The 21,304-nt window shown below is 34.4% G+C and overlaps 1 protein-coding gene across 1 annotated transcript in view; it reads left to right on the forward strand.

The window, feature by feature from the left end:
• The window catches only part of ARL6 (ARF like GTPase 6), a 51,113-nt gene extending 34,987 nt beyond the window's left edge, over positions 1-16,126 (forward strand). The window contains exons 6-8 of the mRNA XM_030860994.3: positions 3,652-3,781; positions 7,709-7,764; positions 12,765-16,126. Of these exons, the coding sequence (XP_030716854.2) occupies positions 3,652-3,781; positions 7,709-7,764; positions 12,765-12,790 (212 nt within the window). The 3' untranslated portion in view covers positions 12,791-16,126. The remainder of the gene's footprint in view (positions 1-3,651; positions 3,782-7,708; positions 7,765-12,764) is intronic.
• The last annotated feature ends 5,178 nt before the right edge of the window (positions 16,127-21,304 follow it).

Here is a 21,304-nt window from a genome sequence, read left to right on the forward strand (position 1 = left end):
TCTTTGGGATTTTCTATGTATAGGATCATGCCATCTGCAAACAGATCCTTGTGATAGTTTTACTTCTTCCTTTCCAATTTGGATTCCTTTTATTTCTTTTTCTTGTCTGACTACTGTTGCTAGGACTTCCAAAACTGTTTTGTATGAAATTGGTGAGAGTGGGCATCCTTGTCTTGTCTTGTCTTGATCTTAGAGGAAATGCTGTCAGCTTTTCACCATTGAATATGATGTTAGATGTGGACTTGTCATATGTGGCCTTTATTATGTTGAGGTATGTTCCCTCTGTACCCACCCTCTAGAGAGTTTTATAATCATTAATGAATACTGAATTTATTTCAAAGCTTTTTCTGTATCTATTGAGATGATCATATGGTTTTTATTCTTGAACTTGTTAATGTGGTGTATCACAATGATTGATTTGTTGGTATTGAAAAATCCTTTCATCCCTGGGTTGAATCCCACTTGATCATGATTCTTTTGATGTATTGTTGCATTAGTTTGCTAATATTTTGTTGAGGACTTTTGCATGTATGTTCATCAGTGATATTGGCCTGTAATTTTGTGTGTGTGTGTGTGTGCACGCGTGTGTGTGATATCTTTGTCTGGTTTTGGTATTAGGGTGGTGCTAACCTCATAGAATGAGTTCAGAAGCGTTCCTTCCTCTGCACATTTTGGAATAGTTTGAGAAAGATTGGTGTTAATTCATCTCTAAATATTTGATAAAGTTCACCTGTGAAGCCACCTGGTCCTAGATTTATATTTGTTGGGGTTTTTTTTTTTTTTTTTACTACTGACTCAATTTTATTACTGGTAATTGGTCTGTTTATATTTTCTATTTCTTCTTGGCTCAGTCTTGGGAGACTGTACATTTCTAGAAATTTGTCCAGTTTTTCCAGGTTATCCATTTTATTGGCATATAGTTGCTCATGGTAGTCTCTTATGATCCTTTGTATTTCTATGGTGTTGGTTTTAACTTCTCCTTTTTCATTTCTTATTTTATTGATTTGGGCCCTCTTCATTTTTTTCTTAATGCGTCTGGCTAAAGTGGGCGGAGTCAGGGTCCAGGAGATCCTGGGGCTGTTGCCTGCCCACTGGTGGCTGAAGCCACATCCTGGAGCTAGTGCTGGCCTACTGGCAGGAAGAGCCAAGTCCTGGGTTCTGGTTGCAGGGCCCAGGGGTCCCATAGCAGGTGTTGAATCGCTGGTGGGTGGGGCCGGTTCCTGACACAGTTGGGTATGGGGCCCAGGGTGTCTTGAAGCTTGTGTTCACCCACTAGTGGGCAGGGCCAGGGCCCAGCCAGTCCCAGAGCAGGGTCTGGGCAGGGCAAGGCTGAGATAAGCTAGAGAAGGATTCCAAAATGAGCTTACTGGCACCAGTGTCCACGTGGTACAACAAGTTCCCCAAAGTGGCTGCCTCCGGTGTCTTTGTCCCCAGGGTGAGCTTTACCTCTCCAAAATCAGCAAGTAGATCTGACCCAGGTTCCTATCAAATTACTGCTTCTGCCCAGAGTCCTGAAGCCCATGAGAGTTTGTGTGCACCCTTTAAGAGTGAAGTCTCTATTTCTCCCAGTTCTCTGGGTCTTCCAAAAGTGAGCCCTGCTGGCCTCCTAAGACAAATGCTCTGGGGATTCATCTTCCCAGTGCAGGACCCCTGGGCTCAGGTGCCTAGCATGGGGCTCAGATCTGTCCCTCCTTTGGGAGAACCCCTGCAGTTATAATTATTCACTCATTTGTGGCTCGCCTACCCAGGGGTATGGGATTCGATTATATCTCTACTCCACCCCTCCTACCCATCGTACTGTGATTCCTTCTTTATGTATTTAGTTGTAGAATATCCTTTCTGATATATTCTGGTCTTTTTCATTGATGACTATTCTGCAAACAGTTGTGATTTTGGTGTGCCCATGAGAGGAAGTGAACTCCATTTTGCACCTGAGAGAGTAGAGAATAAACTGCCTGGGGACAGTCCGGGAAATGAAGGCTCTGTGCTGCGGTTTAAGATAATCATCTGGGACAAGCAGCAGCACAGCCAGGCATCAGATGTCAGGGGGTGTGGACAGGGAGCCTTTTCCTCCCACAGATGCCACCCAAAGTTGCTTCCTCATTCAGTCCTGTGGAAAACAATCACACATCTCCCACAATCTTACTGATTTTTTTTTTTGTCTACTTGTCTATCAATTTCTAAAAGAGGGGTGTTGAAGTGTCCACTATGATTGTGAATTTATTTGATTTCCCTTTAATACTCTCAAATTTTGCTTTATGTATTTGGAAGCTTGTCTCTTAGATACACACTTAAAATTGTTTTGTTTTCTTGATTGCTTCACCTTTTTATAATTTTTAAATGCCTTTCTTTTTCTTTGCTAATACCTTTGTATATTGAATACTACTTTGTCTAATATTGGTGTAGCCATGCCAGCTCTCTTACACCTAAGCATACGCATAATATGTTTTGCAAGGCTTTTACTTTCAACTTGTTTGTGTCCTTATGTTCAAAGTGTGCTTCTTGTAAACTTCATATCTTACTTCATATCTTACTTTTCTATCTACTCTGAAATTCTCTGCTCCAGGATAAATTCCAGCTGGACTAAATATTTAAATATAAAAATTACACTATTACAGCAGTGGAAGAAACTATGGGAGAATTTTTAAATTAGAAATTTACATATCCTTTGACCCAGCAACTCCACTTCTCAGATTTATCCTATAGATGTTCTGGCCCCTGTACAAATTTTTGTATGTACAAGTTTATTCATTATAACATTGCTTATAGTTGTAAATATTGGCAACAATACAAATATATCTCAGTTGGGTACTAGATACATAAATTATGGTACGTAGTACTGAAAGACAGGACATTCACAACCGTTAAAATAATGATGAAACTGCTCTCTGTATGTACTGATATGGGATAATCTCCAAGCTATGAAATTAAGTGAAAAGCAAAAGGTGTAAAATAATGAGAATAGTCTGCTGTAAGAATAATATATAATAATTGTTTTCAAATATGTAAAATATTCATAAAAAGATGCCAGGATGCCAAGAAACAGATGATGATATGGGTTGCCTCTTGTAGAGAGGACAGGTGTATGGACTAGGACAAAGATGGGAGGGAGGAGATTCTTTTGCTGCATACAATTTTGTCTCTTCTGAATTTTGAACTATTTAAATGTATTATGTATTCAAAAGTAAAAAAAAAATGCTCCCAAAATTGTAACAAGGTAAAAACATCTTGTTAAAGTATCTAGGTTACTTATAATGCTGCAACTAAAATATAAAACCAGGATCCATTTTATACTCCTACTTCTGTTTGAAGTTGACCTCTTTTTTTGTTGACAGTAAAAATGAAACCCAAAATGTGTGACCCTTTTCTAGGTGCTGTTCAGTAACTGTTTAATGAGCCCCCCACTCCCACCTCATCCATCTTTAGTTTACAGTTCCAACCAGAGGGCAGATAATCTTAAGAAGAGGTATTTTTAAAATTCTCCTGTCACTCAAATACATGCTTCACAGTATATGTCTTTAAATGTTTATGTATGTGTGATATGGGAAGAAGTGATTGGAAAACAATTTCATTGGATTACAGTTTTAAGGATTTGGGAGAAGATAACCCAAAAAGCTGGAAATGTGATGATAGCCTTATTTTCTCTTTTAGATATTAAGCACCGCCGAATACCAATTTTATTCTTTGCAAACAAAATGGATCTTAGAGATGCAGTGACATCTGTAAAAGTGTCTCAGTTGCTGTGTTTAGAGAACATCAAAGATAAACCATGGCATATTTGGTAAAGTTTTATATTTACTTTTCATTTTATCATTCTGAAAAAAATCTCCAAACTTTAAGGGTTTTTTCCAAGCTCACTTTATAAGTGGTAGGATGTAAGGTAAAGATTTTGTTTTATAGAATCGTGGCTTGCAGGTATTCATTAATATATTACTGTTAAAACCTTTTCAAATCTTTTCAGGGATAGACAAATAAAAACAACTCTTTAAAAGAACAACTTAAACAACCTACTTACTCACCCAAGTTCAGCCACACTGATATCCTTCTGCACATTGAATCAGCCAACCACAGTCCCACCTGAAGGTGCTTGTACTTGTTACTCCCATTGTCGGAATCATTCTTTAAAATAATTTTCCTGCTTGTTATTGCACTTCCTTCAGGAAAGAGACCTCTCTTAATAACTCTGAAACATCACTATACCTTACCCCCATCTCTTGTTTTTTCCTTACTTTGCTTTACTTTTGTATTTCCTTATGACCCCTTCTTCTCTTATTTTTTGTTTTATAGTCTGTCTTCCTACACTAGTGCATTAGTACCATGAGAGCTGGGATTTCATTGATTTTGTTTACTCTGTAACCCCCAGAATAGTAATGGTACCTGCTACTTAGTAGATACACAATAAGTATTTGTTGATATGAATAAATAGAAATGCAAAAATTAATATTATTTGGACATACTAATAAGGTTGAACTCTTAAATAATTAGTGTCTGAAATTATTATACGTTGTTTATTTGGAAAGCAGTTTCTTACTAATATATTTAACTCCAGTGTGCCTTTCTACCAAAATATTCCAACAAGGATAACCAGAAGTTATATATTAGTATTTTAAAGCCTACCAATACCTTATGTTAAATTAACCTTCCTTCTAACCACCTGCTTACCTCTCCATGCTGGAAGATATCCTTCTCTTGCCATTTTTCCCCTTTTTATAAGAAGATACCTATAGAGCAAGGCTGAACACAAAACAAGGAAGTGGTAGAGCTCAGAGAAGAACTTTAAGAGCTAACCTTGGTGCTGAAAAGAGAAGAGCTTGAGAAAGCCATTGAAACTTTTCTGTACCCAAGGCTTCATATCTCAAGTAAAACCCTCCTTACTTTGGAAATCAGAGGAAAAGTCAGTGTTCACTAAATGATTCTTGAGTTGGAATTTGAGGTTTTGTGGTATTTGGTTGGTGAAGAAAGGAGGGACTTGGGGTAGAGAAATATCTTGAGATAGAACCTTTGTATTTTTGTATATCATACTTAAATTGATAACACCTGAAGTAGAATAATTTTTAATTTTTGCATTAAGTGTTGTGATTGCTTTGATAGAAAGTACAACATTCAAAACATAGGTCTAATTAGTAAAAGATGCAGTCCTCTTAATTTCGAAGTAGAAATCAATTTTACAAATGGAAAAATCTCTTTCTACTTAAAATAATTAGTAATTGAATTTTAACAGATTTATTGTGACACCTGAATATTTTTTAGTGAGAGAAAAAAGTAATACCTGATGCTAAAAGGATATGGACTTATAACATATTGCCAGTTTCTATATTACACAACTTATAGAATACCAAGTTTTTCTTTTGAATTTATCTAAAATTTTGACTCCTCCTTAATTCAAACTGGACATGTCACTAAGTTCCAATTAGTGTTTCACTTGTTAAGTTTGTTTTTATCTTTTGCAATGTTTTTAAAGCATGTATGAAATTAAAAATACATTTATCCATTAATTTTAGAGAAAGAAAGTAGCACTCAGTGATGCAGCGATAAAATATTGCATCTCTCTTGTCTTAAGTAAATTTGGTCAGTAAAAAAGAGCTCATAGAGAAATATAGTCTGGAAAATTAAAGGAAAAATTTTTTGGTTTATTTTTGACCAGTGTACTAAACATATAGTCAACTCTGATTTTCAGGTCTGATTGTGTTATTGTTCTTACAGTGTGTTCTTTGACTAAGTCCCTGGTGTGATATATGTACGTATTTGCTTTTTTACTATCTTGTGAGGGAGACAGATAATAAAACAGGTAAATAGATGTATAAAATGTCAGTTGGGAGGATGAAAAAAAAATGAAGTAGAATAGTAAGAGAGAATAATGAATGTGGTCCCTCTCTGAGATCTAACTGAAGTCAGGGAGCAGTTTACACAAAGGTTTAGAGGAATAACTTTCCAGATAGAGAGGCCAGCAAGTGAAAAGGCTCTTGGATGAGAATGTGCCCAGTGTTTTCTAGGAACAGCAAGAAGTCCATGCTGGCTGGAACAGAGATCTAGGGGGAAATTGTAGATGAGGCCACTGAGAAATAACCAGGGGCCATGTCACATAGGGCCTTGTAGGAAATGATAAAGACTTTGGCTTTTATTCCAAGTACAAGTCTTACGATTTATTTGAAAGGAAAGGTAGAATTTAAACATTTGGGAATTATTAGGAAAAGATGCAGGGTTTTTAGTAGGGTAGTGACACCTCCACCAACGGGGAAGGATTTCTTCATGGTACTGTACTCTTGTTTGGGACTAGAAGTTTTTGATAAAATCAATACATTGATCTTACTTGATATAAGTATTTCAGTTACTGATGTTTTGCCATTAATATAGGTAATCCATAGTTTGCTTTGAATAATTGTGTATCTTATGCTGTTTGTTTCTGTCTTCCTATTTTAAAATAATTTTATGATAAGTCATATTCTTAGTCTAACAAGTAATTCCTTGGAAGTAATTTCTGTTTTGATTAGAATCCAATTAACAGCTTTAAGGTAATTGAGTACATTTTAAAATCATGCTTCAGCACACTAAAAGGAACCCTAATCATTCAGAAAATCTAATTACGTATACTAATTGTTATTATACGATTATATTTTGAAAGGAAATAACTATATCAGTAACATGTTATGAGAAGCTATTAGTCTGTGTCTTTGTTTTTTTTTTTTTTTTTTTTTTGCTGTACGCGGGCCTCTCACTGCTGTGGCCTTTCCCGTTGCGGAGCACAAACTCCGGACGCGCAGGCCCAGCGGCCATGGCTCACGGGCCCAGCCGCTCCGCGGCACGTGGGATCCTCCCGGACCGGGGCACGAACCCGTGTCCCCTGCATTGGCAGGCGGACTCCCAACCACTGCGCCACCAGGGAAGCCCTAGTCTGTGTCTTTGAAAAGGATTGTTTGATACCCTAAAAATCTTCTGCATTTTATTATTTTAGTTTATATAAGTTTTTATTATTTATAAAATAATGTCACAGTAAGGATTTAGGTTTACTCTCAAGAATGGAAAGACAATGAAAAGACCCTGTGTTCAGTGTTTTATATCCATATCTCAAATATTTAATTTTTACAATAATCACCTGAGGCCAATGGTGATATTCTCCCAGTTTACAGAGGCAGAAACTGAAGGCAGAAGAGTTAAACAACCTATCCAGGTTTTTGAAGCCAATAATTAAAAAACTATGGTTGATATCTCCTGGAATTTTTTTATTCTACTAGTTTACCAAAGTTACAATTACAGGTTTATGCCTTTTAGATATCAAACTTCATGTCAAATAAAGTCACTCCATCCTATGGCTAAATTACAACCGAAGTATAGCATTTCTAATAAGTAAATGCTGTTGAATCATTGGGGCTGGTAGGGTGGTGTATTCTATAACGCTTTTCTGCTGCTGGGACAATAACTCAAAGTGTATGTTTCATTAATGCCAGTCTGAGTAATATTCCTAGAATAGTAACTTTTTAGTAATAACACTTTTCCAAATGTCCATATAAATTATGAATAATTTTCTCATGTCTTGCTCCTGAACACTTAGACTTTTATATCCTATATATATTCAGTTTCAGTGCTTAGCCAGTTTTGCTCAGATATGTTAGTAGAATATATTAATTTGCTATATGGCAAAATTGTAAGTATTTATTCTTGTAGTTTTATGATGTAATGAAATGGATTTTTTTTACGGATTTTATTGCAGTGCTACTGATGCCATAAAAGGAGAAGGATTGCAAGAAGGTGTAGACTGGCTTCAAGGTACATCACAAAATACTGTGCATCTTCAGCCTTTATTTCCCTTCCATTCACGTTTTCTTTCCTTCTTTACATTTTATTTTTGTTATATCACTGCCTTTCTTCCTCTTGTTTCCATTTATTTCTGCAATCAGAAAAAACAATACAGTAAGTATCCAATACTTTGCTCCATTTACTTCAATTACATTTTTGTAAAGGATTTATTTAAATAAAGTGCTTACATCAACATGCATGACATCTCTAGAAAATAATTTTAATTTATGGCAACAAATTTCTGTCAGATCTAGTAATAGAAGCACATTTGAAGTTTGGGACAAATTTTAGACCTTACTGTCAATAACTAAAAATAAATCTTCATGGCATGTATCGTTCAAGAATCATGCTATACACCATATGTAGCTCCATTTATTCATGGCGTGTTTTTACAACCTTTAATACTCATTTAGTATTATATATGCTGGTATTCTATTAATGTTTTGTAATCACAGTTCTATTTGTTATTCATCACAATAGCTATCATAAATTAAGACATATCATTTTTCCTAAGGTTACATTGTCTACTAGACACAGGAATGGATTGAAGCACAGTGACCCACAGAGAGCAACAAAATGTGAATGTGAATGAAACCAAGTTCTATAGGTCCTTCTTATTACAGGACCCTTGAAGATCAGGCCAAAAAATTTCCATTTTTGAGCAAGACAATTGAGGATGATTTCTATTAGAATCTCCCTGCCCTGAACAAGGGTGAAATAACAAGAGGTTATAAATTCTAGCCGTAGTCCTGTGGCTATAAATTTAATTTCTTCTACACAGCCCTCTCAATTCGTTATTTGTGGGTTTTTTTCTCTTCTGTATGTCATAGTGGATCTAAGAGTAGCCTGCTTGTCCATACATAAAGAGACATAGTATTTCTTTGGTTCAAAGTACTAAATGTACTTCTGATAAATATTTCTATGTGTTATTAGTAAAATGTGGTGTTTTAGGTAACTGCACAGACCATTGTATTTTTTTCTCTTTCGTGTTGTCATCATGACATTTACCATTAAACTGCAAAGAACCTTCTAGTTATATTTTACAATTAAGTGAAACTTAACTGAGAACCTCTAGTAGTTCTCAGAAGAGCTAGTGGGATTTTTCTGTGAACACACCAACTTCATTTCCTAGACTGTGCAAAGAAGTGGTCAAAGTGACCACTCTGGGACTGATTCCCACATAAAACAGATAGGTTACAGAGGAACATTATAGAGAAGACACTAGAAGCATATTTTCAGCCTTTACTTCTTATTTTACAAGTGCTTATTATTGTTCACAGTGGAGATATAGCATGGATGGAAACACCACAATTGCTCATAATATAGTAATTCAAAGCACAGTAACTTACTGAAAATAGGTTGATGGTCATCTGAATTTTAAATTGTAGATCTCTTTTTTTGGGGGGGGTGGTATTTTGTCTGTAACAATGAGGCCACTAGGTGTCAGTAACGATCCAACATCACAGTGCCACTTGCCAACTCTGGTCTTACCTAATTTTTGTGTCTTTGACTTTTCTGATCCATTATCTTTGCATCTTACCTCCCAAGTCTTTGTAAGAAGGATACTTTATAGGAAAAATTTTTGTGCCCTTGTGTTACCATATTATTTTATGTAACCTTTACAACAATTTTCTGCAAAGTAAGTAGTAGTATCCCCATTTTATGTGGGCAGCGTGGAATAGTAGTAAAAAGCACTTGGGCTTTCAAGTCTAGCAGATTTATTCCACTACTTATTAATTATTAACTAATGTCTCTAATTATCTTATAAAAATAATTTTCTTCATCTGTAAAATTAAAAAATAAAACTTCAAAAATTGCCATACAGATTAAATGAAATACTGCATGTGTTAAAGTGCCTACCATAAGAAAGCACTCAAAAAATGTTAAATTTACCCTTTTACCTAACTTCTCCATTTAGTAGAGGAGGAAACTTAGTATGTAGATTTAAAAGTATATCAGTTTGGTTTTGAGTAGAAGATCCTTTATTCATAATGTCTATGTAACAGTAAACAGTTTACATTTTTGATGCTCCTAACTGTCTCTCTGGATTTGAAAAGAGGGGAAAACCTATACTGCAAAATAGGTAGCAATAAATATAGGAGACTAGTCTGTGCCTATAGCTGTTAACTTATGAGCCAAAAGTTTTTCTGTAAATCTGTGAAGGATGTTCTGAACTTATATCTCTTCATTTTCCTTGCAAAATTCTGAAATTTCCTAGCATGATAAACCAGAAGGCCTGTGGTTCATTTTGGACGAATTTAATCTTATTATTTTAAGTTTATGGTTGAAAAATTGTGGGTAAAACATTAAATGACACATTTTGTGCCATGATTCCATTCTCTTTTGGAAGGATTCTCAATAATTACCTATGCACTATAGCCAAAGACAAGAACCCATGAGTAGACTATGAAATATTTTTTAAAACCACCAGAGAATATACAGAAACCATTGCAGAGGTAAAGAGAGATATTTATAAAATGAAATCCTCTCATGTGACTAATGAAACTTATTCATTGTATCACTTTATCTGTATGTGAAAAGTTAATAATGCTTCCAGGTTTTAATATAAGAATTTTATAAACTATGCATATGAGTATTCCAATGAAAGACCGAGGACTGAACACACACTTAGTTTCATCCCCTCTTCAGATCTCACTGACAATAAAGAGACTTTTGTTTAAAGCCATTTAACCCAAAAAAATGGGAGCGACAAAAATGGCAACCAGATTTTGGAAGCCAAATATCTGATGAATGTTGAATAACTTAACAGACCTGAGAAAGCGGAATTCTAAGCTAGCACTGGAGAAAGCTGGAAAGCATCCTAATTTACATTGCAGATCCCCTCAAAGGCTCAGAAATTGATGGAAATTGGAAATAAGGATGAAGTGAGACAGAAAGGAGAAGACAGTTATACATCCTTGCCCCAAAAGAAGATTGAAGTTTCATTCTTCGCAGAGAGTCAAATAGTATCCCTGGACTGGAGAACACCAAGCACAACTGTATGTTGGCATGCTGACCTGAAAATGAGGAGTAACTGAAAGTTTCATACTGAAGGTTATAACCGTCTTCTGCCTTCTCCTATTTCTCCTAGAAGACACTGGCAATAGGTAGGAGACAGCAAGTCAACTTTGAGGAGTCAGACCAGACTAAGAGAAAAGACCTAAAGGTATTAACATCAGAAATTCTCAAGGAAACGGCTTAGCTAGATACACTAGACTGAAGATCACTTTTGACAAGCCCCACACATGTAACAAAATTCCAATCAGCTTTACAGTGTTCACTGATACATATGAGAAGATAGCAAAAGATCACCAAGTATTTGAAGATCAAAACATTAGAATTATGGAACATAAACAAAAAAAGCAGATTAGAAGAAGACTATTTAGGGAGAACATTTCAAAAAACTATTAGAGTAGCTTCAAAGAGATAAGAGAGAATGTATTACTTTCATAAATATGACAAGAATACTACTTGAAAAATAACAAAAAAATGAGTTCTTGGAAAATAATAATAGAATAGTAGAAATGGAAAACTCAATAAAAAGAAGATAAAAAAGAGACAATCTCTCAGAAGGTGCAAAAAAGACAAAGAATGGAAAGAAAAGATAAAGTAAGGAGTCATTTTAGGAGGCTCAATAACCTAATAAGAAGTTCTAAAAGAGAGAACAGAGAAAAAAGAGGGGAGAAAGTCATCAAATAAATCATCAAACAGTATTTTCCAGAACTAAATGATGAGTTTTTAGTTGCAAGGCCCCTTGAGAGCCCAATGCAGTGGATGAAAATATTCCCACACCAAGGTGCATCATTATTAAAATCGACACTGTAAGACAGAGGAAGATTCTACAAGTTTCCTGAGAAGAAAATAAGAGGTTTCATCTAGAGGATAAGGAAACAAAGTAGCAACAGACTTCTCACCAGCAACACTTGGAAGCAATGCCTGGAAGAATCTAAGGAGAAAATAATATTCTCTGGCAGTATCAGTGTATTATAACTGTATAATTAAGACATCTTCAGCCATGTAAAGTCTGAAGAGTTCACTTTCTATACCATTTACTAAGGTAGCCACTGAGGTGTACTGATCAAAAACAAAAGAATAAACCAACAAGAAAAAAAAAATAAGGGAAATAGGAAAATCTGCACAAGAGAGTTGGGAAGGAATCCCTAGGATGATAGTGGAGATCCTAGAGTGATAATGAAAGATCTCATATGAAAATAACTGGGCAAACATGGAGAACAACTGGTTCAGATTAAATAGTTTTACACAAGACTAAGGGAGAGTTCTTTAAGAAAGTGAAATTGATTGACTGTGTATTATGCTTCATAATAGTAAAGGTTGAAACAGTGTGAGAGTAGTGGGATTGAATTAATGTTAAGTACATTTTAAAAAAAAAAAGCTAAAGCAGGGTTGGGGATGAAGAACAATTAATAACTGCAGGGAAAACAAAATGTAGTAGAAGAAAGGAAAAGTAACTGGGGTATATCACTCGTTTCAGCTGTGAATAGCATTCATATAGTCATCCTATTGATGACTACATCACTGTGTTAGGAAAATGGGAGTATTGGTCACATGATGAGCGTGGCAGAAGAACAGTGTACAAGTGTGTGAGAACCGAAGCCCCTTATTACATTGAAGGAACTGATATTTCAAGAAGTAATAATAAAAGCATATTATTTAGAGATACACAGGTAATCACCTAAAAGGGAGTTGAAAGTAGTTGCCTGTGAAAGGAGAAGGAGGGGATGAGGCAAGGAACTGCTTTTTTTAATACAAGCCTTGTAGAACTAGTTGATTTTAATTAGGTGCATGTACAATGACAGAAATACAAACTATAGTGTGAATTGTGCTTTTAAAAAGAAAAAAGCGTACACATAGGTTTCTACCATGTTCTTATGGATATGTCTTGGATTACTTTAGAGAATGGGTTTTGCCCTGTAGAGACTGATAATTTTTTATTTGGTTTTTATTATCAGATCAGATCCAGGCTGTGAAGACATGAAAAGATAGTATTCGGAAACCTCAACAATTTTCAATTCAAGGCATATATATTAAGGCAAACTGAATACTTTAAATGTTTTGAAAGTTTTTACATCTAAGAATACTTGATAATCTTCTGCTTGCATTTATGGACTCTGAATGAGGTTTTTAAGAACATAAGACTTCAGGTATGCTAATCTGGCCATTAATTATATAAAAACTAAATGTTTCCTGAAGGGCTCCCTCCCCAGAATTATCAACTTCTTGAAAGGTCTACATTTGATTGTAATTAGAATGTGTAAAGTCAGAGTTATCTCAGTATCTCATCTTGATTTATGATATCTTTAATGCATTTTATTTTTTTAATTGTCTTCTAAAAACTTAGCTTATGATATGACTTTGTAGTATGATTATGCTTGTGAAAAAGAACTTTTAAATATTTATAAGGGACCATGGGTAATTAATATATATTAAAGTTTTGCTATATGTCACCATCAATAAAACATAAAATGTAATATACAAACTAGTGTGCTTTATATGCTGAAAAGAATAATGCTGTGTTAATATGGTGTTTGGTGTTTTACTGTCAAACATTTGTAAATTACCTGAGACCAAGTTAAGCTGAATTTATTTATTCAGTGAATAAAACACTGAATAAATAAATGAAACATCTCTGTACCTATACTAGTTTGGCATTGTCCTAGGCAATGGTGATACAAGGTAAACAAAACATATTCCTTATCCTCAGAGAACTTAAAATTTAATGAGGGAGAATTTGAGAATCTTTTCATACAGAGTATCTAATTTTATTTCATTGGCTGACTGAAAATATTGCATTTTAATATTAAGAGGTATAAAAATGAATTAATGTGATTCTTCATAATTATTACAACTGACTTATTCTTTCTTCCTTTAAAATATCTCCAGTTTACTGCAGTACTTTGTTAAAATAGACTGTGACTCACCAACTGTGTTTTTCCTGGGCATAAACTGCTACAAAAATGTTTTTTAGAATTTTAAACATATCTCTGCCATCTACTGTATGCAAATTGTGTTACTTCTCACAACTTAGAGACTGCTTATAATTGTAAACTCTAAATAGAAGCTTTCATTTTTAATTAATCACTGGGAAACAGTGGATAGAGCAATGGTGTAAATCCTGAAAAATATTACATATAAAGAAAAACTGTAATATATAATGTGTAACATCATAAATATCCTTAGGTGTGAAAATGATAAAAACAGAAGACAAAAGGTAAGTGAGTAATAAAGATGTATTATGATAACTACAGTAGTGGTATGTTTCACAGAGATTTGAATAAAATATTTTTAAAACTTCAGTAAAAGTTCTATAATTCAGTTTCTCTTAGTCCAGAAATCCCAGTGCTTTCGAATTTGGCACATTGAAAGTCATCCAGAATATTCCAGTGATCCAGCATTTTAGCTAGCTTGCCAGCCTCTCATAAATTGTTTTGAAGAAGATACAAAGTAAGTCTCATTAATCTAGAGGTGCCTCAAATATAAAAAAGACATGAAGATGAAAACACTGTAATTCAACAAAAAAACCCTAATATGCTATAACTATTTTAGGAGGATGGAGAAAGGGGTGTTTTAAGAGAATTCAAATCCTCATCTACCGTAAGGTAACAATAACAATAATAAAAGCTATCACTATATTTTGAGCAAGATATTATTACATGTATGGGATTTTGCATCATATAATCCTCATAATAGCCTTATGTAGTAATTCTAGTGTTTGTTTTATAGACAAGGAAACTGAGGCCTAAAAAAGGTTGTTTATGGTCACAGAGCTAGTAAATGGTGGTGCTGGGATTCAGAACCAAACAGTCTGTTTAAAATGGATGATTCAAGAGCTAAGAGTATTACTGATTTTAGAAATATAGAGATATCTGCCATAAGAATAGCTAAAAGGATGGGAAAAATCTCTCACTGGGGTGGGAGACCAGGATTGGGGTGCTGGAGGTCAGGGACAAGGGACTACTGTTTTTTTCTTTTTGCTTGTTTTAAGTCTATTAACACTTCAAACTTTAAACTCTGGACAAGATGACTATGATAAAAATAATTCTTGAAATTATGTTGATTTGTTGATTCTAAATTAGTATTCCACAAACTACAGTAATTTACACCTATGCAAATATGTAGAAGAGAGTACTAAATGCTTCCTTTGTTTTCATGATCTCCAGATCTAGTTTATAGTCTATAAACATCCATTCATACTCTACATTTTCATGTAAAGATTATGTAGAAGCAAGTTGGGCTACAGTGGTCACAGCATGCCATGTGTGCATACACTGAGGTTATTGCATTTGTATTTAACATATTATGCAATTAAAATTTATTGCATTAAAGCTCAAGCAAGTGTTTTTTTATGTTTAGACATCACTGTGTTAACAAAGTTTAATTCATTAAGCTCCACATTTCAATGTGACACCTCATAAAATGTTCAAAAGTTAGCCTATTGTATGTTTTGCATTTAAATATTTATAATGTGGCCCTATTCAGCCTGTGCCTTATAAATCACAGAAGAGCTGAGTTGTATGTATTTTTCATTTATAGGTCGTCTGCTAAAAATCATGAATTGCCTTCTGATTACTTATTTTTTTCCCACCATATTGTGATTTCCATAAATATATGTAGTTACTCTAGAGAAAACTTAAGGCAAATACATCCTGCATATAGCTCTGGTACATTAAAATACTGTAGCATTTTAACTGATTTGCTTTCTGATTTTTCCTTCTTGCTTCTTAGTTAAAAAATAAATAAAACCAATATTAAATGCTCACTTAAATGGATGTTAAAATAGGTTTGTTCATTTCTGTGACTGGAAGGAAATACTTTGAGAAATGGTTATTGTGTTTAATTAAATGTTTCAAGTAACTTATTTATTACATTTTTATTGTGAATCTTTCTCATTAAGGATGTTCCTTCTGGGGTTTACAAGGAACTGCCTCAGGACCATTACTGATTCTTCCCTCTGATCATTCGATTTTAATGCCACACTTGGCAGCTTCATGAACATATAGTATTAAGCTTTTCTCTGGTGATTTAGAATAAACCAAAAAGGACAAATTTAATTCTTCACCAAATTTCAAGTCACCAAGTAATGCTAGAAGTCATAGAGGAATAGGAGGTACTTTGAAAATAAAATTTGGTTAGAAATATAGTAGAAATAATAAACATTTTTGTGGGTTTTACTATGTGCCAGGTACTTTCTAAGCATTTTATTTATGTATATTACTTCATCTAATAACATAATATGTATAAAATGGATAACTAATAAGAACCTGCTGTATAAAAAAATAAATAAAATTCAAAAAAATCATCATAACAATTCTAAGAGGTAGGCGCTATTATCTCTATTATGTAGGTCACGGGTCAGCAAACTACTAATCTGTCTTTGTATGGCCCTTGAGCTAATAATGGTTTTACATTTTTAAAGCGTTATTTAAAAAAAAAAAAAAAGGCAACAGATACAGTATGTGGCCCACAGAGCATGAAATTATTTACTGTCTGGGGCTTTACATAAAATCTTTGCCGACCCCTATCGTAGATGATGAAAGTGAGGCAAAGGAGGTTAAGTAACTTGCCTACGGTCCCATTGCAAATAAACAGAAGACCCCAGATTTTGAGTCTAGACAATCTGGCTCCAGAATTTGTGTTCTTAACCTCTACAAGGTTTCTTGAAAAGCTAAAGAGCATTCTAAAATGGAATAGAACAATTTGAAATTACTTCTTTCTTAAATAATTATATTAAAGATGAAAAATTAGATGCGAATAGCTGAAAAGTAATGCTCATTGAAATCCTTTTTTCCCCCCCAGTTATATTGATGTCTTGGCCCTCTGATGTCTTTTTCCTTCCTTTTCTTTAAATGGGTGGCAACAGATGGGGCTGATTCTGAAACATCAGACGTGTTAATGTTTCAAAGTTTAATCACACACAGATTATCCCCAAGCGTCTGGCATGGTCTTCCAGATTTCTCAGTGACTTTTACCAATATTTTGAGTTAACTGATAACTAGTGTTGACAGTCTTGAAACGTGGTAAAATGTAGGCGCATTAATAATCCAATTTGTGGATATGCATTTTAAGTTGTGACCCCAAGTAACAACTATAGCTAAAAATATTTTCTTAATTGCAAATATTTTATGGCTTTGCCTCAATGTTCTAAATTTTTGCCATTTGACTATTGGAATAGCATATATCCATAAAGGCCTAGGCCCAGAAATCAGTGTGTGTGTGTGTGTATGTGTGTGTGTGTGTGTGTGTGTGTGTGTGTGTGTCTCACTGTCTTTTGGAAAACTTTATAAACTCTTCCAATTATTTAATGAAATGTTATAATGTTACAGTAAAATATTACTGAGATAGGTTTACATTTCCTTTAATTGAGAGTAATCATTAATGTTGGAGTTAAAGCCAATTTCACATTAAGCTCTATTTTCTTAGGCTCAGTGTGTGCATGTGTGTGTATATCAGAATGTACCATCCTAAGGTCATAGGAAGCTCTCACTTCACTCATTTTAGTGATCACTAACTATTTCCCCAGGGCTTTCTTGGGAAGGTTTATAGATAAATCTTACAGATACATTATTCTTTCTGTGTTGTAGGGTTTTTTATTTTGTTTGTTTTTGTGATGCTCTTAAATGATACGTCAGTTCTTGCCATTTCTGGAAACTTTATTATCTACTTGATAGAGTTTTTACTGCATTTTTTAGATGCTGGATTATTAGTGTATTAAGTACTGTCCACTAATTCCATGAGCTTAATTTATAGATTCACAAAATATCACTTATTCCTTTTTACATTGTAAAACCCCCATACTGTGACTAATTTTATTTCATTTATACATAGCAGGACAAAATTTCTTAAGAAAAAATAAAATGATTTCCAAGACCCTGTATCAACATGGTATCTTGTTAATGTTAAAATCTGTTTTTCTAATTTGAAATATGTCTAACACAGAACTATTTTTTAAATATTAATGCTATGTTTGCTGATTAAAAAGTGTGTTGGTCTCTGTAAAGGCAAGAGGCAGTATTTTTCTACTAATTAGACCTTCAGATGTAACAAGCAGATATATCAATACTTATCACAGAACTTGTCTATGTGGGAAATGGGTATAAACTTAAGAAATAGACTATAGTTCTTTCTTAAAGAGATCAGGACAATTCTGAGGCTTCGCCTCCATATCAGGAGGTCTTAGTCTTTTTTAGGAATAGGAAGCCCTACTGTAGAAAAGGATTCGAGCAGCAACTTTGTCTAGGAAGCCTACAATTGTATTTCCTTTTAATATAAGAGAATTACTAGTGCCACAAAGAAGACTTTATTTACATTTAAAGATTATACAGTACTCTGTATTTAACTTAATACATCCTTATTTTTATTAGATTTATTTAAATATCTGTCTTATGTATCCTACCTTCCAGAAGGAGACTGAGGAAGAGTATCTACATCCTAAGGTCACTTCATAATAAAATGAAAAACCGTAATGCTAAAATGTCTTATTCTAAGGAAACTTAGAGGTTATTCACTTAACTCATGGTTAGTTTTTATTTTTTTCATCCTTTTTACTTTAGCCTTATTTCAAATTGTTCTTCAAAAGGCATAAGTTAATATTGATATATATGCATTTATTAAGACAATCCTTTAATCAACTACAATCAGAAAAAAATTTCATAGTGTAACTTAAGTGTAAACTCTCTAATTATAAAGGAGGTACCCAAGTCCTTACCTTCTCTTCCTTCTTACAGAAAATAGTATGGAGTGGGAGGGTTCAGTGGTGCCCTGGATAAAACTCAGATCTGGGCTAACTCACAGAAAAATCATGATTTCAGATTACTTCCAAGTCCTTGTAGCTATCACTGAATAGATGGCTCTCTAAAATTGATAGCACATTTGCTTATTCCAGTAAACCCAGGTCACAGCCTGGAAGCCAGAATGTGAACACATTAGGGATTGACGTGGCTCTGCATAATAATGTAAATCACTTCACAGACTATATTATATTTAGAAAAATTGTTTCCCTCAAAATTATTCTAGAATTTGACTCAGTACTTATTTTAGAGACGTGTGCATAACCTTGATTTGCAAGGGCAATAATTGTGTCTTGAATGTTTGAGTCTTTACCATAATCCTTTATTGAGGAAGCTGATGCATTTCATCTTCCTTTTTTACACATCCTAGTCACTCTTGTTTTGAATACCCACTCACCACCTAAGATCCTTTTCTCTGCTGGTTCCTGTCTTAAGTGTTTTCTAAGCAAGTATATCAGTTCCTAGGGTTCCCTATGGAAAGTCTTAACATATTCTATTTAATTGAACCATATGACATTGCCATTTTGTAGTCCCAAAGCAACTGAATGATAGCACTTTCATATGGTTCAGTTAAGGTCACCTGGAAACTTCTGAACAGCTTAATTTTTCAGTAAGTGTCAAAGAAATCAATACCTAAGCAGCCACAACCTAGCCTGGCCCAAAAAAGACCTATGGTTTTTTTGGCCACAATACTTGGTAAGTTCCATGCCTCAAACCAAGCCAGTAATCTGAGGGATTTCTTAATTTTTAAGGTATATATCATTTCAGACACACTTTATGAGCCATTTCAGATTCTCTCAGACTCACCATCTCTTGTTTCAGCTGCCACTGCTTTTAGGCTCCAGCCAACTATGTGTAGGTGCAGAGCACCCTATTTTTGTTCCCATGCCCCTACCCCTACCATTCCAAAACGCACATAACCCAGCAGGGGAACCATTGACAAGTGGAAGACAAGAACTAGTGAATAAATTCTCCCCTCTTTCTATTGTTCCCATCAATCATGGACAGTCTAGAGACTCACCATCTATAGCTTCCGGGGTGATTACTGTGACTCTAACAATTAGTCACACTCAGCAGCAGCCAGCTCAGAAACACCTCACATTGCCACTCTCCTAACCTGCTTCATTCTCCTTTCCCATGACTTTACTTCCTAATAATACAGAATCTCTCTGCCTCAACAATACTTTCTGAGGAACCCAGGCTATATCCAACAATATTCTCAAATTTGCATCAGAGTCACCTATGGTAGAATACATGCTGAAGTTTGAGAAGTATTCCCCTAGGACTTTTCTTTCTTCATTTTTATATTTTAAATGTTTTTAATATTTATTTTATATTGGAGTAGAGTTGATTAACAATGTTTTGTTAGTTTCAGGTGTACAGCAAAGTGATCCAGTTATACAAACATCTATTCTTTTTCAAATTCTTTTCCGATTCAGGTTATTACAGAATATTGAGCAGAGTTTCCTGTGCTATACAGTAGGTCCTTGTTGGTTATCTGTTTTAAATATAGCAGTGTGTACATGTCAATACCAAACTCCCAATCTGTCCCTTCCCCCCCGGATAACCATATGTTCATTTTCTAAGTCTGTGAGTCTGTTTCTGTTTTGTAAATAAGTTCATTTGTATCACTTTTTTTTTTTTAGATTCTACATATAAGTGATATCATATATTTGTCTTTCTCTGACTTACTTCACTTAGTATGTTCATATCCAGGTCCATCCATGTTGCTGCAAAGGACATTATATTATTCTTTTTAATTGCTAAGTAATATTCCATTGTGTGTGTGTGTGTGTGTATATATATATATATATGTGTATATATATATATATATATATATATATATATATATATATATATATATATATATATATATATACCACAACTTTCTTTATCCATTCATCTGTCGATGGACATTTAGGTTGCTTCCATGTCTTGGCTATTGTAAACAGCACTTCAGTGAACAGGGGTGCATGTATACTTTCGAACCATGTTTTTCTCTGGATATATGCCCAGGAGTGGGATTGCTAGATCATATGGTAGCTCTCTTTAAAGTTTTTTAAGGAACCTCCATACAGTTCTCCATAGTGGCTGTATCAATTTACATTCCCACCAACAGTGCAAGAGGGTTCCCTTTTCTCCACACCCTCTCCAGCATTTATTATTTGTAGACTTTTTGATGATGGTACTTCTGACTGGTGTGAGGTGATATCTCATGGTAGTTTTGATTTGCATTTCTCTAATAATTAGTGATGTTGAGCATCTTTTCATGTGCCTCTTGGCCATCTGTTTGTCTTCTTTGGAGAGATGTCTATTTAGGTCTTCTGCCAGTTTTTTGATTGGGTTGTTGGTTTTTTTGGTATTGAGCCACATGAGCTGTTTGTAAATTTTGGAGATTAATCCTTTGTTGGTCACATCATTTGCAAATATTTTCTCCCATTCTCTAGGTTGTCTTTTCGTTTTGTTTATGGTTTCTTTTGCTGTGCAAAAGCTTTTGAGTTTAATTAGGTCCCAATTGGGTTTTTTGTTTGTTCTTATTTCCATTACTCTAGGAGACAGCTTGAAGAAGATATTGCCGTGATTTATGTCAAAGAGTATTCTGCCTATGTTGTCCTCTAAGAGTTTTATAGTATCTGATCCTTCATTTAGGTCTTTATCCCATTTTGAGTTTATTTTTTTATATGGTGTTAAAGAATGTTCTAATT

This window comes from Globicephala melas, chromosome 4 (genome assembly GCF_963455315.2).
Source record: "Globicephala melas chromosome 4, mGloMel1.2, whole genome shotgun sequence".
Taxonomy (NCBI): Eukaryota; Metazoa; Chordata; class Mammalia; order Artiodactyla; family Delphinidae; genus Globicephala; species Globicephala melas.